Source organism: Rhipicephalus microplus, chromosome 7 (assembly GCF_043290135.1).
Source record: "Rhipicephalus microplus isolate Deutch F79 chromosome 7, USDA_Rmic, whole genome shotgun sequence".
In the NCBI taxonomy this organism is placed as follows: Eukaryota; Metazoa; Arthropoda; class Arachnida; order Ixodida; family Ixodidae; genus Rhipicephalus; species Rhipicephalus microplus.
In genome coordinates this window covers 20,249,535-20,264,513 of record NC_134706.1, presented here as the reverse complement: position 1 = coordinate 20,264,513, position 14,979 = coordinate 20,249,535, and the positions used below count along the sequence as shown (strand labels likewise).

Genomic DNA, 14,979 nt, shown 5'->3' with positions numbered 1-14,979 from the left:
CTGTGTCATCTGCCCGAGTGGACCTGCATAGACGATTTGCCTATCGAGGAACGCGGAACTCTGTGGCATATCGAGCATGCGCAAGAGGCGCTCATCGGCGTCTGCCATAAGCGATCCGCGTCCCACAAGGACGCTGCTCAATATGACGTCAGAGTTCAAGTTAGCGTCAATTGCGTACGGTAAAGACGCTGATGAGTGTCCCAGTTGCACGCACTCGCAAGTACCGAAGAGTTGCGCGTTCCTCGATAGGCAAAGCATTACTTCTGATGACGTCACTCAGTTAGTGCGTGTGGGCGCCGGTGGCTTCGCATTGCCGCTTTAGAGCGATCATTTCACGACCCCTTTAAAAGGCTAACAATACTTTTTTGTTGTTGAAGGACGTTTGAGCTTCGCCTTCGAGAACAGCTATAAGCTCCTCCCCCGGAACGGTGGCGCCCCTGTCCTTCGTCCTTGCTAAGAGATAATAATGATAATAAAATGTAGGGTTTGACGTCCCAGAACCAACATATGATTATGAAAGACGCCGTAGTGGAGGTCTCCGGAAATTTCGACCATCTGAGGACGTGCACCAAAATCTGAGCACACGGGCCTACATTAAACCAGCTCAGAGGAGGAGTAACGTCAAGTTTAGTCCTCAAAATCGTGTTGTTAGTGCACCAAAAGACCAACTGTGGTGAATTGCGTGTCGTTGTGCGAATTCGGAGGACTAACGTGAGGACGAATGACTCACATACTCCCTCGAGTAGCGGTTAAAGGGGAGAAAATACCCTTTTTCTGCAGGCCTTGTTGGGTGCACGGGTCAGCAGCTTTTCAAAGGTGTGTCTCTTGGTCAGGTGCGCCCTGTTGTTCAGAAACACGCCTTTCTACTTCGTCGGGGTGTGGTGGTTGCACCCGGCGGGTGAAAAATGCGGCAAATGCATGTTCAGGTGTTCACTAAACTCATATGACAAGGCTCGCCTGCCTACTTACAGTTACGATGAAAGAAAATAAAGCGAGAAAAGGTTAAATTGCCGGGGGTTAATACTGTGCCGTCCATTGTAAGAATTCGAAACGTACAGTTCAACAAATCCTCACAATTCTGGCGGACGTTTTCAGCGCGTATATTGTGTATCCATCCGCGCCGCACTTCGGAATCGCTCAGCGCATTGAGGAGTGCGGCTCTTGCTCACCACTCGCCACGATCTGTTTCGCTTCGATTCCATGGAAGGCGAGTAGATGTGAAGAACATACTTCGCTGCATGTGCTGCTTTGCATGTGCTGCATGGGCTGCAATTGAATACAATTCGAACGGTTCTCTATAACAGCAAGACAACTGTTTTCAAGGGTCGCCCAGATTTCTACAACTCCTTTCATTTCGAGCAAATACGCACGAAATCGAACAAAGTAGCTCTGTCGGTACCGTTAACCGACTAGCTATACCACAGTTATATGTAAGCTGACACACAATAGCGACTACAGCCTTCTAGGTGTCTTTACCTACGCATTTTTTTCTAGCGGGGGTACGTGCAGTGCAAACACATCACGTTCCTGATAGCATTGTTCCGAAGTCACCGTACAGAGCATCTCCGACACGCGTTTCTCACTGTTCATCGGGTGATACGAACGCTTCTGCAACATACGACCATCGTATTCGGCTTTTGTGTTTATATATTTATATTCAACCATTTCGTTCCAACTTTCTTGACAATTAGACAGAATTTATCAGATTGACGAGCCGCCTGGTTCAGGCTCTCTAATGTTTATTTGTTTTCTAGGTTGTTCTTTCGTTTGCGGTATCAGGAATCGGGCTATACATCTCGTCATATACCATATGGCGCAATGTTATCATCGTATTATAAGTGTTTTCGTTCTCGCCTTGCTTCATCTACCACGTGTCACTAAGCACACTACTTCGTGTACCACTGGGTCCAGTGGTACACGAGCGAATCTGTGCCACTAAGTATAGAGAGGTGGTGTGTACCGTTTAGCTCAACGGTACGTAAGTGAACCAATACAGTACACCTGAGTGTTGAGCTCAGTGGTATATGAAAGCAACCTGTGCCACTGAGTGTACCGCTTAGTTCAGTTTTACATCGACAAATCCTCCACAGCTGAATGTACCCTGAGCTGAGTGGTACATGAACTAACCAGTACCACTTAGCTGAGTGGTAAATGATCTGTGCAACTAATTTGTGTAACTCCGTGCAGAGTGTACCGCTTACTTCAGCGGTAGATAAACCAATCCTCTACAACTGAGTGTACGCTGAGCTCAGTGGTACGTACCTGAACCGACCTGTGCCACTGAGTGTACCAAGTGTACCAAAGAGCTCAATGGTAGATGAAACTGTGAAAATGAGTGTACCACTGAGTGGTACACGAAACGAGTCGATAGTCGAAACGCTCGAAATACGATGAAGACATTGCGCCACACTGTCTCGATTAGCGACAACTGAAAACGAAAGAATGCGAGCACGTTTCCGAACTTCTTAGCATGTTTAAATGTCCATGCACTATAGTTGCGGCCAAACAATTACGGTATTGCACTCAGTCAAATGCAGTCAAAATTCAGCTTCGAACGTCAAACCATCTGCAGTATATACACCGGGGAACCAAGTTTATGCCACATTTATTTGCCAGCTTAACCGACCAGTCTTGAAGTACTCGTGTAGCGTATGCTTTTTTTTATTGGTGTTTATGTGGCACTAACGGCGAGATTTATCGCAAATGAAGCTGGAATTCGTTGCGCAGGCACTCGTTAAACAAACGAAACGCGTACTCACGTAATGCGATGCAGAGGCCCGCGGCAGTGGTTGCGAGTGTAGGACGCATTTTTTCTCTACCCGGGCAACGCAGTAAGCGGCTGACGGTTTGGCGCGAGCGATGAGCGACTCCGCGCGATAATATCCAGGCTCCGTTTATGAAATCGCGCCTAGGTCTGCTAGCTTACTGGCGCCTGCTGAAACAGCGTTATCGCGTCGCGCGCGCGACTATCGTATGTACGCACAACAACCGACCGCGCCGATGGTGTTACTGTTTCGCTTTTGAACTTCGCCCGCGCCGACTTCGAACTTGTAGCTCGCATGTCGTAGCATTACTATGAGATGCGTAGAGTGTGGCGGCAGTGACGTAACAGCTTCGAATATGGGGGATAAAAGCTTTCTCCGTGGTTTTGGTTTCAAAGCTCGGAGTACTCAAAGCATGTCCTCTGAGATAAGCTTTTAGTGTTCTTTTCAGAGAAAAGAGCATAGCGTGAAGAAACAATAATGCCGTGGAAGTCATGTTATTTATGGTGTTGCCTGTTTTTATATGAGGTGTAACAAAATACAGCTCATTCTTTTGCAAAAAAAAGTGCACCTAATTCATTAGTAAGTGCGTCAGCATGACCTCAGAGATTTATTCACGTTGCACTCTAACCATAAAGTTTCCTATTACTGTATAAAACTCTACAACTCTAACATTTAGAACAGTTTGTTGTAATTACTTTTTGAGAGTTTGTTTTTAAATAAAACTTATTTTATGATTACCGGCGTTGAATAAGTTTTTATACTGTTTGTTTTTGTTTAAAAAAAGTTGCTGCATTCGGCTAGATTTAGAGAAAATATTTTGCCTGCTGGCTTTCACGTTGACTTCGAACGCGCCAAAGCCAGCCAGCCAATTCAATCCGGAATCGATTCTAGGAGGTGGGAAGCAAAGTCGGGTGCCTTTCGTTCGACCTTTCAAGGGTAAGCGCTTAGGTTACGTTTACTTCACGCACTAGTAAGTAGTGATTATCGGTAGTATCTCCATCTAAGAGCAACCGACACGGTCTATTTCCTGACTAACGCCCCTAGAAATTTCTGCACCAGTAGTCGTTGGATTAGGCTTCAGGCAGTCTATCGCCGGCAGTGTTTATTTTTTGCAGTTACAGGGTCAGCTTTGAGGGTATTTTAACTCGACATAGTATGTTGACTGCGCTTAACTTCGCGTTTTCGAGCTGGTATCGCGCCTTTAGTTCACAGATAGATTGCGGTGTGACCTTTGAGTTGCGTGCGCGAGCGTGTAATCTCGTTTCATTGCAGGAGCCCTGCGAGAGCACCAGCATGTCTGAGAAATTCGAGCTGCACACCGTTCCCTTTGACCCCAGGTTCCCGAACACCAATCAAACGAGGTCAGTGTGCCCTGAACACCCGTTTGTAGTCATCGTTATGTTCTGGCCGCGTTCTAGTTACTGGTTGGAACTTCGTGATCACCTGAAAGCACGTTACATGAAACTACTGAAACTGGCGTATCGACAAATTGCGAACTGTAGGGACCTGGATAGCCTCGACGTTCTAGATTTCGTGGCTTAATACGGCGTTCGCTAGATCGAAGCAAGAACTAACGTTGCCTTTGAAGCATTGAAGCATTATATGCGAACTATACGATATAAACTTTGCTGTGGCCCCGCCGCGGTGGTCTAGTGGCTAAGGTACTCGGCTGCTGACCCGCAGGTCGTGGGATCGAATCCCCGCTGCTGCGGCTGCATTTTCGACGGAGGCGGAAATGTTGTAGGCCCGTGTGCTCAGATTTGGGTGCACGTTAAAGAACCCCAGCTGGTCGAAATTTCCGGAGCCCTCCACTACGGCGTCTCTCATAATCATATAGTGGTTTTGGGACGTCAAACCCCACATATCAAACTTTGCGGTGCGTGGAAAGGACGCTTCGGAGCGCCTTGGTTGCACTATTGAGTGCAGTCACACCGCTTCTACAGGGGGAGCTTCTCAGTCGGGCTCTAATTTCTCGATCGCGATTGGCCGCTTCGCGTGTACTTCGTAAGAGAGCCGATCGCGGTGGAGAAATGAGATCGCGATCGAAAGTACAGCGTGCCGCCAAGGACGAAAGTGAACCGCCGGACACCGGCGCAAGGAAACGGTTACGCTGTACTGCTGATGTAAACCAGAGACTCAAGTTACTGCGTGTAACACTTACATTTCAGCCCTAACTGTTTCACACATTTCATAAAATAGCCCTGAAACCAGATTGAGTTACCACTAAAGCATATGCAATAATGATTGCAAGTGACATCAGGAAAAGATCAGAAAAGGAGACAAGGTCATGCAGTAGAGGTTTCGTCATGATATCCCGTTGGCCAGACATTTTAATATCAAGAACGTAACTGAAAACGAATACCTAGGACATTTAGCCTGTCGATGACCTTGCTTGGAGCTATGCATATTTCAGCGATGAAGGAGTGGAGCCTAGTTTTTAAGCCACTAGCTCACTTTGCGTAAGCTAAGTGAGAGCTGGTAAGAAAAGGCAGTACCTTGTTGGGATTACTTGTCAACTTCAACCAAGTTTGCTGGATACAAGAGGCTGACTGGTAACGGCGGTAATTACTCATGCAGATGTGAGCTGCCGATTTGTTGAAACTACGATGTAATCAAAATTGCTTGTCAAATGGCAGCATGTAATTTTCTAAGTACTCATTAGAAGTTCCAGAACCATTTCTGAAGCTGTCAGTTTGAGCTACAACAGTAGCATGGAGGTGGTAGACCGGTATCCTAATTACCTGACACTAGCCACCAAAGCTTGTTAATTAATGCAGTGGGCTCAGTAAATGCTTATACGGTATAATATTTTCATATTAAATTAAATTATCCTGTGGCGCACTCACCGACATCGACACTAGATTGACGTGTGAATGCTGGTGACCTCATGCAGCAGTAGGTGTGACGATGTCGGGTACCAAAACTTGTAAAATAGCCTCTTGCTTGTTACTGAAATGTTCAAAATGGCCACGTGTGCATTGCCATCGGAGCCTCGGTAAGTAGCAGCTGTGGAAACTCCACAATATCTTGCGGTAGCACGTGACGAAAAGCTCATACGGCAGTGTGACATCAGAGTACACTAAGAACCGAAAATAGCTTTCAAAAACACTGTAATTACTCTTTCAGAATGCAGTCACGCTTAGTGGTCTACTTTCTTGGCACTCGAGGCTCTGGGCTTTTATTTGATGCACATAAATGACAACCCAAAATTTCTGTGTCAGTGCCCCTTTAATCCTTTCATCTCAGGTTTGTGTCAAACACTTAAACATGCATGAAAGCGTTCACTCTTCTTTCACTGCCTTACTATGACTTGTAACAATATAGCTCACTATGCTCAAATCGCGCAATGGCAGAAAACTTGGGCATTGGCATTGTTTGTTAATGAAACAAGGAACAGTTTCTTGCTGACAGAACATTAATTGTAAATTTCAGGCTGCGTGGTACGCTGTGCTGTTCAGTTTGCGTGTTCTCAGAAGCCTCGACCGCAATCGCCAGCAGTTTCTGACTATGCTGAAAAAGTGCTGTGGGGCTCCTTCAAAAGGACTTGTTTCTCGAATTTCTTTATTTTTGCTGTTCTGAGTCGCTTGTGTGCCTTTGCTATGCATCCAGGAACTGCTGGCAAAACTATGTCGACTTCCACCGCTGCGAAAAGGTGAAGGGCAAGGACTACGAGCCGTGCAAGTACTTCCAGCGAGTCTACAAAGCGCTCTGCCCCAATGCCTGGGTAAGGAGGCAACACCTGTTTGTTCCATCTCGGGGGACTCCCACCATTGTTTCCTAAAGTTCATTAGCGGGGACTCTGGCACTGCAATTTTTCAGCCACCATGGAAACTATGGATAGTACACGAATTCGCTTAGCCATTGTGTGCTTGAGTGTTTCGAACCCACTTGTGGCTTTGTTTATTGTTGTGTTTTGGTTTTGCTTTGAGTAAAAAGACTGACCATTGTGAACTCAATGGGTGAGCCTGAAAGGTTGAAGCGGTGAAGTGCGACTGCCGAAGATTTGCTGATTGTAGTCTGGTGACAAAGCGACTCCAGGCCAGGAAAAGCCAAACGGAGCCGAAAATAATGAAGACAAGACAAATCTGTGTACTACCCATCATTCCCATGCTGACTGAAGCTCCGTGCATTGCAGATACCATAGACACTAAGGCCAGAGTTCCCTCTAGTCTACTTAGTGTTTTCCATAATCATATGGTGGTTTTGGGACGTTAAACCTCACATATCATCCCTCTAGTGTACCTATCGGACAAACTCTATGACCTCCACAGGCAACTTGTCAAACTCGCGCAACATAGTTGTCTGTTTGTCATTCATTGACCCTTTCCCTGTAGAGTTTTTTGGCTGAAAATGTTACAAAAATACCAACTCTACGTGGCTTAAAACAACTAACAAAAGATTGTTTCAAGGCGTTTTATTCGCAGGATACACACAAAATATTACTTTTTTTGAAGTATGCAGAGGACTTCTCTAGTCTTTAGTGCAGAAAATTTCTTTGAAATAAAAAAAAGTAACATAGTACGAGGGCCATCGAGTCAGTGAAAGGAAACCTTGGGATTCGGGAGTTGGTTTGCTTCGACCTAATAGTGGCCGCTACCGACACGTCGAGGCTTGGTTGCCGTCCAGATTCGATAATTTAGACCACGCTGCAATGTGTAGTCTCTTCCACACCCACAGGAGAACTGCGATTCATTTTGCGAAACTTTGACAACCAAGTGAATATTAATTTATAGTCGTAAGTGCAGAGCCCTTTCTGGCACCTGCCCTGAGAGAAAGGACATTTTTTAATTCTAGTTACTTGAATCGGGTCCTTCCTTGACTAGAATGCCCACTTTAGCGTGTTAAATTCATTGCTGCACCATTTGATGAAGCCGAAAAGGCTGAGAGAAGTGAATTCTAGGCAGCTTAATTAATGTGGCTTCAAAGGCTTTTTTCAGGGTGGGTAAGCTGAGCTAGTATTCAATAAGAAAAAGTTTAAATGAGTACTGACACAATTTGGAGACATCTCAAAAAAAAACATTTTTGGTTTCCTTGGCATGCAGTGTCAACGCTCGCCACACGCCAGTTGGACAACACGCATAAAATATTTTTACTTTGATTTTAAATCTTTTGTCGCTTTAGTCTGCAAGCCAGATCCACTGCAGTTGATATTATCCCGACGAGTCAAGACAGTTTATGAGTTTGGAAGCTGTCTCTCTTGCATGTAGCCTTAATAGCGAAAATTCGATGCTCGTCGTTACTTACGTGTACCATGAGCAGATGACAGATTTGCCGTTACTACATCACCAGTTGCTGTCGTCCTGCAATGTCACGCTGATTAATTGGTCACAAGTTCCCACATATGCAGAAACAATCAAGCTACACGAGCACCGCATGTTGACGATTTTGGTGTCTGTGTTCGGAGCTTCTCGTGAGGTTTATCCATTGCAAACAAACACGCATGTGACACGTTTTTACTCGGCAGTGATTGTGCCTGCAGAGTGCGACACGCCTGCATTGCATGAAAACAGTCGAACGATAGTGCGCAAGGAGTACGACTTTGAAAGAGAGAGGAAAAGGTGGCGTGTATGCATGCCTGTGTCACACGAGCGCTCTGGTATGTCCGTGGCTGCTCTCGAGTTGTGCAAGCACACTTTTCTAGACTGGTTGTGCAACATGTGTCGTCATGGAATGCGAGTCTGTTTCTTAAAGGTGCACTAAAGAGAAACAGTGATCTAATCTGTGGCGTATTCGGTTGGCCACTCTGGCTCGGGGTCACCAGATATATTTTATGCGCATGAGGAACCACAGCTTAGGGTTCATAATTGTAGTTTTGTTTCTTGAGCACCGACCGGGAAATATTTGAGATTTGCGTCGTGGTACTCTCTTGAGGAATATATAAATGCTTGTCTGTTCCTTACTGGGTCTGAAATTGGTTCCTTTCTCATCTCTCATTGCAGATCGAGAAGTGGGATGAGCAGATAGCGAACGACTGCTTTGCCGGCAAGATCTGAAGAGGTGCTTCGGAACATGGGCCTCGTTGTGATGATGTAGGGTCGCAAAGTTTCAATAACACTGTTCAGGTGGACCATTGGTGTGTGTGTGCCTTCACTTCAGCCTTTTGAAACGTTCCTGTTGATGCTTCAATATCTAGAGGAGTAAAAAAAAAAAGCCTGGCGTGTGCTAAACGTGCAGCACACTGTCACAGCGAAATCTGGAGAGCGGCCTTTCAGAGCCTTTTTTTAAACACTCTTTAGGTGACTATCGTGCACACTTGCAGGGTACCCACTATTCCATTAATCATTGTGTTGTGGGCAGGCACTCACTATGCCATCTTTCATCATTCGGAGAAGCGTGGTACCTGGTCCACACTTTCAAGAAACATTGTGCAATTTTTTTTTCTTTTTGAGCTGTGTTTGATGACGATGAAGAATTACTGTAGAATCTTGTGTAATCCCCACAATTCCCCACAGTTGGTATGCACCGCAGTTAATACTTGAACAAGATTGAGTTTTTGTAAACAGTTGAAGCATTTGACGACCCACTTTTTGTGCAATTCGCATTATTTGACACCTGATTATTCCCTTGCTATTCTAAAATGCTTTATTACTTCTAATAACGTGTTTCCTTTGCCGATATCAAGCCTGCCTAAGGCCAGTTTGCAAAGGCGTTCCAAGCACCAGCGTGGCTCACTGGTAGAATACTGGGCTGGCGTGCAGAGGACCCTGGTTTGAATTGCATTGTGTCCTTAATGTTTTTTGCTTATCGAGTTTTTTTCTTCCTATTTTTGTTGAATAGTGGTGACGGACACCGGTGGTGGCGGCAAAGGACAACTCCTGCGCGCATGTGAACAGTTTTGGGATCACGTAGCAGCTTTCACTATAAAAAATGGGGTAGAGTGCATTTGACGGGCACTTTCCGATCATGAATTGTAGTTTACCACTATTTGCTCAAGAAAAAGGTATACAACTGCTGCATCTTACCAGTGTTTACCTACAGAGCTGAAACGTCAATGCTTGCGAAGGCGTTTCAACTTGAGGCCTCTAAAGAGGGTTCTGCTTAGTTTGAGGAAGACTCAGCGAGTCATGAAAAGGAAAATGATAGGTGGTGACCTGAAGGGACAAGAGGAGAGCAGGGATGGTCAGGGAGGGTCAGGGAACAGTTGGTCTAAATCAAGAAAAAATGAGGAGGAGCAGGGCATATAGTGCAAATGCAAGACAGCTGGTCATGACGAGTAAAAAATTGTATTCCAAGAGAATGCAAAAACGCTATCGGGTGGCACATAGGTAGGTGGTTATATGTGATTAAGAAGTCAACGAGTACATGACTGCAGCAGGCACAATATCGGCTAGATTTGCAAAGCTTAGAGAAGAGTTATTTGCCCATCAGTGGCCTCACTCAGGCTCTTTTTTTTTTTTTTGTGGTTGTGACTGTAGTGATGGAGGCTGGCAACAGCGTGCAATTCAGTCAGCAGGGGAGCCTACGAGTAGTCGGAATTGTAGCTTAATGGAATGTCGCAACTAGACATGAGGATTTTAAAGCTGAGTATTGTCAGGAACCCGGGAGGTGGTCACTGAAAATGGGTTCCTAGTAGCCATGCATACTATTATAATTCTTATACCTTCGAGGTTTATTGCAGGACAATGACTAAGGAGAGTGTAGTAGCTGAAAGTACAATAGAGAAAGATAATTACAAGCCGGGCGAATGGGAAAAAGTGTGCTCCAACAAATGTAAGTGATTCTTTGTTCAATTTACTGTGGATAATTGGGTTTTTTTAGATTACTGGGAATTGTTGGGTGTTTAGATAATGTAGTGATGAGTGATAAGGCTTGCCGTTTGTATATTTTTGTGGGCCAAAGCTTCGTTTTGTCAGGTGTAAATAGTACCTCTTGCCCCTACGTACCAACTTGATCACGGCCTTAAGTGCAAGCTCTCCCGCAGTTTGGCGAGGAATAGATTGAAAACTGCTATTTCCTGCTTGGGGCCACTCCATACCGTAATACACTTGCTGCAAAAATTTGTTTTATTCAGTAGGTTAGAAACGCCATTTGTCGCCTCTCTGAGCGCTGAAGCTTTGACTGGGACACAGGGCTACATTTGCGCGAGTCACTGGAGTGGTGGTCATCTTTCAACAGCATGGGCCACCGGTGCGAGAGCTTCTGTGTTCGATTCCTAGTAGGCTGCACCATAGTCTGCGTGGGGTTACCTTTCCAGGGGTACAAAGGTTCGCACAGCGTCCCCAGCCCACCCTATTATGTCAATGAATGGGGCTGACTTTGCACGCACCCCCCCCCCCCCCCCCTCCTAAGGTGACTAGGGGGATGTACTCCCTCTGCCCTCCACCGCGTGCGCACGCCTGTGTGTTTGTTGTATGTGTGAGTGTCTTTTAAAGCACTTACTCGTGGGTTTGGTCGAAAGAAGGGAACACTATTCGAGAGGGTTGTTCCTTCGCTTAACAGCCCGGAGGGCATTGATACTTTAGACTGTTCGACAGGAATCGCGACCTGAATGGAAATGGAACGAACACGTCGCTGTCGGCGGATCTCTGTTTCTGTAGTTCGCACGCAATGTTAATGGCTAGCCAAGAATTGGGTTGTTTTATAAATGTGGAGAGTATTTCTTACTTTTTTAGGGGGAGGGGGACTTCATTTTTGTTTCTTCGAACGGGTTCGCAAACACGCCAGCTAGACTTTAACGAGCGCGTTGCCGGCACGTGGCGCCACATCGCGGCGACGACAGTAAGTAAAAAGCAGACGTACGGAAAGCGCCATTTTCGTGCTGAAGTGCGGCCGTGCTCCGTGAGTCCCCGCCGTGCAACTGCTAGTGTCCTCAGTATGCTTGACGAAATGACATTAACCAAGTACCGGTACGCATTTAGAAGCGATTTTAACCAGTTTAAACGCCTAGCAGTGCGCGTTAACGTGTCTAGCTTGCGAGGCGCCCAGAAAATGAGACCGAGTGTGCACCGGCAAGCTTTTTTCCCCGCTTGGTATTGAAGCAGCAGTCGTACTGGGCTCTCGGATCCCTACAAGTGACCGGGTCAGGTGAGTAATTGTTTGACTAGTTATCACGGGTGTAGTACGCCGGGTGCTACATCGCATGGACGTTGGAATGAGAGGAGACACAAGCAGAGCACCGTTGGGACGAAACCAGAAGTACAAAAAAAGATGGCGGGTGCACTGGCCAATGTAGCGACACGGGTGAGTTTTTAGAGCAGCATAAAACATCGCGAACACATGAAAAAGAAACTGATATTAGCGGTGGCTGCCTACCAAATTTTCTCAGTCAACACAGCAACATATATTGGCTGGCGTCCGCCCGCCTAGTCATTTAAATGAGAGTGGTTGCGAAGTCTGCTCAATACTTTCTCATAATAGAGAGGAAGTGCGCTGCAAATTCGCAAGCTTCCCTTCCCCACTCTCTGAAGGGGTACACACGTCTATGCAAACTAGTGACTGTATGCGTGAATTCAGCAAGAACATCGCAAGGCAGTTCACAGCGTTAGCGTTTCTTGGCTACAATGCGTTTGTATGCGTTTGTAGCTTTCTAGCGTGGGTACCTTCGAGGCAAGCGTATGACACAGGGGCAAGGAACACAAATGGTAGCGTACACAGAGCTTTTAGAACTCGAAAACCTTTACAAGATCGTTTTTCTGCCCTGTGCAGTTATTCGAGCCTTTTTTTTCTTTTTCTTCTTTCAACGTTTCCGAAGACAAGGACCGGGAACGTTTTTTGCTACCGATCATGAAACAATCGCGTAGGCAGAAATTTTTTTCGGGTGCAGGGCACCTCCCTGATTTCGGGGTGGGGGGTGCCGTGCCCCTTTGAAATGGTCATTTGTTGCTCTGCCATGGCGAAAACATTTTCGGGGTGGAAGGGGGGGGGGGGGCATTCTTTGAGAGTACTGTATATACTGTACGGAGTTGCGCAGCATAACTTTTCCTTGCCAGCTGTTCCGCGAGCGGGCTCACGGTGTGCGAAGTGACGTCATACGTTCAACATCGCGCGGCGAAGCCGACTTTACGTGCACGACGGCGCAGTGCCCGCGCCGATTAGTCTTCGTCAGTCCTACGTGGCCGATCATTTCCGCGTGCGTGCGCGTGTCTAGTGTACGCTTTGTTTATCGGCTCCATACCTCGGCGAAGTGTTTTAAAGTATACGTCGTGCTGACAGTTGGACGCAACATACGACTGGGGGTAGTTGACCTACTGCCGGCAGCTATTTGCAATTCATACTATTTATTCCATTGTAAATATAAAATTTCATTGAAAAGCTATAAAATTTCATTGAAAAGCTCTCAGCATTGACACCAACCTCTCCTTACATACATTTATTAAAAAAAAGAAAAGCTCTCGCGTCTCTGTCGGTTCCGCAGCATAAATTGAAATTTTCAATTCAAATTTTCAATCGCACGGTAAGATGACTGCTAAAACCAGTATGCATTCCCATGAAGATTCGCTGCGATGTGGGTTACGTCCTCAGTTCCCTTATTTCATGCTTGATTCGCTCTTAATTGACTTTTGTTTATTTTGTACACTAGGCTGACATGCCTTATTCTCATAATTATCTTATTCTTGTTGATTTGCTTTAATTTTTTAATGCATTCGGCACCATTCTAACGGAGTTAGGTATGCCTTAATTGATATTTTGTGTATTATACGACGCAATACGAGTATAATACGAGTATTGGTAGCACTCGAGTAGTCACCAAAAGCCCTTATCGTGTCCCCGAAATTGTATCAAGCTTTCGACGATTGATCTTTAGAACTTGTACTGCGCTATTCACGTGGACATTTGAAATGAGCTTGAAGCTAGCTTTCTGTGCCACTTTTTCGAACAGCGGAGCAGCTGTGAATGATGGGTAATTACTGTTTGTCAGTAGTCGTTGTCGTAATCGCATGTGCAATGATATTTTATCGACGGCCGCCAATCAGCTGGCAGCAGCGGTCAAAAGGCATTCCGATTGTCGACCGTACGTGCGTGAATTTCTTTCAAACGCCCTTCGAGAATACTATTCCTTGCCTTCCGGCCAGGAGAGAGAAGGTCTTGTGCATGCTGAAAGTAATCGCGAAGTAAGGCAGCAAATTACTGCTCAGAAAAGCGAACTTTTGAGCTGTCAGATTGGAGTATGCGTCTGAAAGATGTTATGCTGGGATCTGCCAACCGCTGTAAAACTGTTAAGTGCGTCGTTATGTTTGCGGATCAATCAATCAATCAATCTGATTTTTATTGACAAACCAAAGAAAATATTACAAGATATCTGGACCGTTAGCCTACATTGGCTAGTGATCGGTCCATATCGGAGTACATAAAAGCAGCTTACCAAAGCATATTTAGCAATAAATACATATATACACAATTATTTATACACATAACTATTTACATACGCAAATACATACTACATAGATAAGCGCGTGTACATATATGCATTTTCACAACGTACCCAAATATAGTTTGTTTCATCATCATCGTCATATATAATAAGTGACCGGAAAAAAGCACTAATTAGCGCAGGATATGTCTTGATGCTGCAAGCAAAATGATTTCACACTGTGCTTAAAACTTCTTGCCACTTTAACTTCTAAGGGTAGTCGGTGGCAAGAAATTTTACTGCTCAGAAAAGCGAACTTTTGAGCTGTCAGACCATTCGTTAGAGGATGGATACCATTCGGAATGGTGGATACCATTAGTTAGAGCCCATAGCAATACACGGCTTCACAACAATGCAATCTTATTCAACGCGTGCGAATAAGTCTACGACACGTCGCCCGCACCGATACGTCGCGCTGTATTTGTCTCCTGCGCGCGCGACGAGTGACTTCACTGCAGAGCCATTGAACATAGTGACGGACCAATACGCAACTCTGCTACCGTAGGGAGCGTATATACAGTAACTCTAGTTTCGGTGTGCCACGCCCTAGATACGCCACTGACTTGAAACGAAGATATAGGTATACTACTGAGGATGTTTTCCCGATCATGAAATCAGGCTCAAGGCTCTGTTTTTTGTCGCACCAAAATAGCTGCCTGTTATCTGGGGAGATGAGAATGAGGAACTTGTGGCCGTTTCTGAAGATGGAAATTTTAAATTCCGTAATGCGCCAATGAGCCCATCAATAAGCCCCGCCGCGGTGGTTTTGTGGCTAAGGTACTCGGCCGCTGACCCGCAGGTCGCGGGATCAAATCCCGGCTGCGGCGGCTGCATTTTCGATGGAGGCGGAAATCTTGCAGGCCC

General features: G+C 45.7%; 2 protein-coding genes across 2 annotated transcripts in view; one reads left to right on the top strand and one right to left on the bottom strand.

Annotated features, from left to right (window-relative positions):
- The window catches only part of LOC119179691 (retinoid-inducible serine carboxypeptidase), a 33,071-nt gene extending 30,153 nt beyond the window's left edge, over positions 1 to 2,918 (bottom strand). Inside the window, exon 1 of the mRNA XM_037430807.2 lies at positions 2,760 to 2,918. Coding sequence (XP_037286704.2) covers positions 2,760 to 2,808 — 49 coding nt within the window. The 5' untranslated portion in view covers positions 2,809 to 2,918. The remainder of the gene's footprint in view (positions 1 to 2,759) is intronic.
- A 650-nt stretch (positions 2,919 to 3,568) lies between these two features.
- Positions 3,569 to 8,832, top strand: COX6B (Cytochrome c oxidase subunit 6B). Its single transcript, XM_037430805.2, has 4 exons — positions 3,569 to 3,701; positions 4,038 to 4,126; positions 6,375 to 6,489; positions 8,705 to 8,832. Exons 2-4 carry the CDS (start codon positions 4,059 to 4,061, stop codon positions 8,756 to 8,758), a joined length of 237 nt encoding a protein of 78 aa, XP_037286702.1. The 5' UTR covers positions 3,569 to 3,701; positions 4,038 to 4,058; the 3' UTR covers positions 8,759 to 8,832.
- Positions 8,833 to 14,979: the final 6,147 nt, after the last annotated feature.

Excerpts from the sequence above, each read along its gene's own strand:
- COX6B (XM_037430805.2), top strand. The coding sequence starts at position 4,059 with ATGTCTGAGAAATTCGAGCTGCACACCGTTCCCTTTGACCCCAGGTTC. Across the intron at positions 4,127-6,374 it reads CCGAACACCAATCAAACGAG|GAACTGCTGGCAAAACTATG; the intron begins GTCAGTGTGCCC and ends CTATGCATCCAG. Across the intron at positions 6,490-8,704 it reads CGCTCTGCCCCAATGCCTGG|ATCGAGAAGTGGGATGAGCA; the intron begins GTAAGGAGGCAA and ends CTCTCATTGCAG.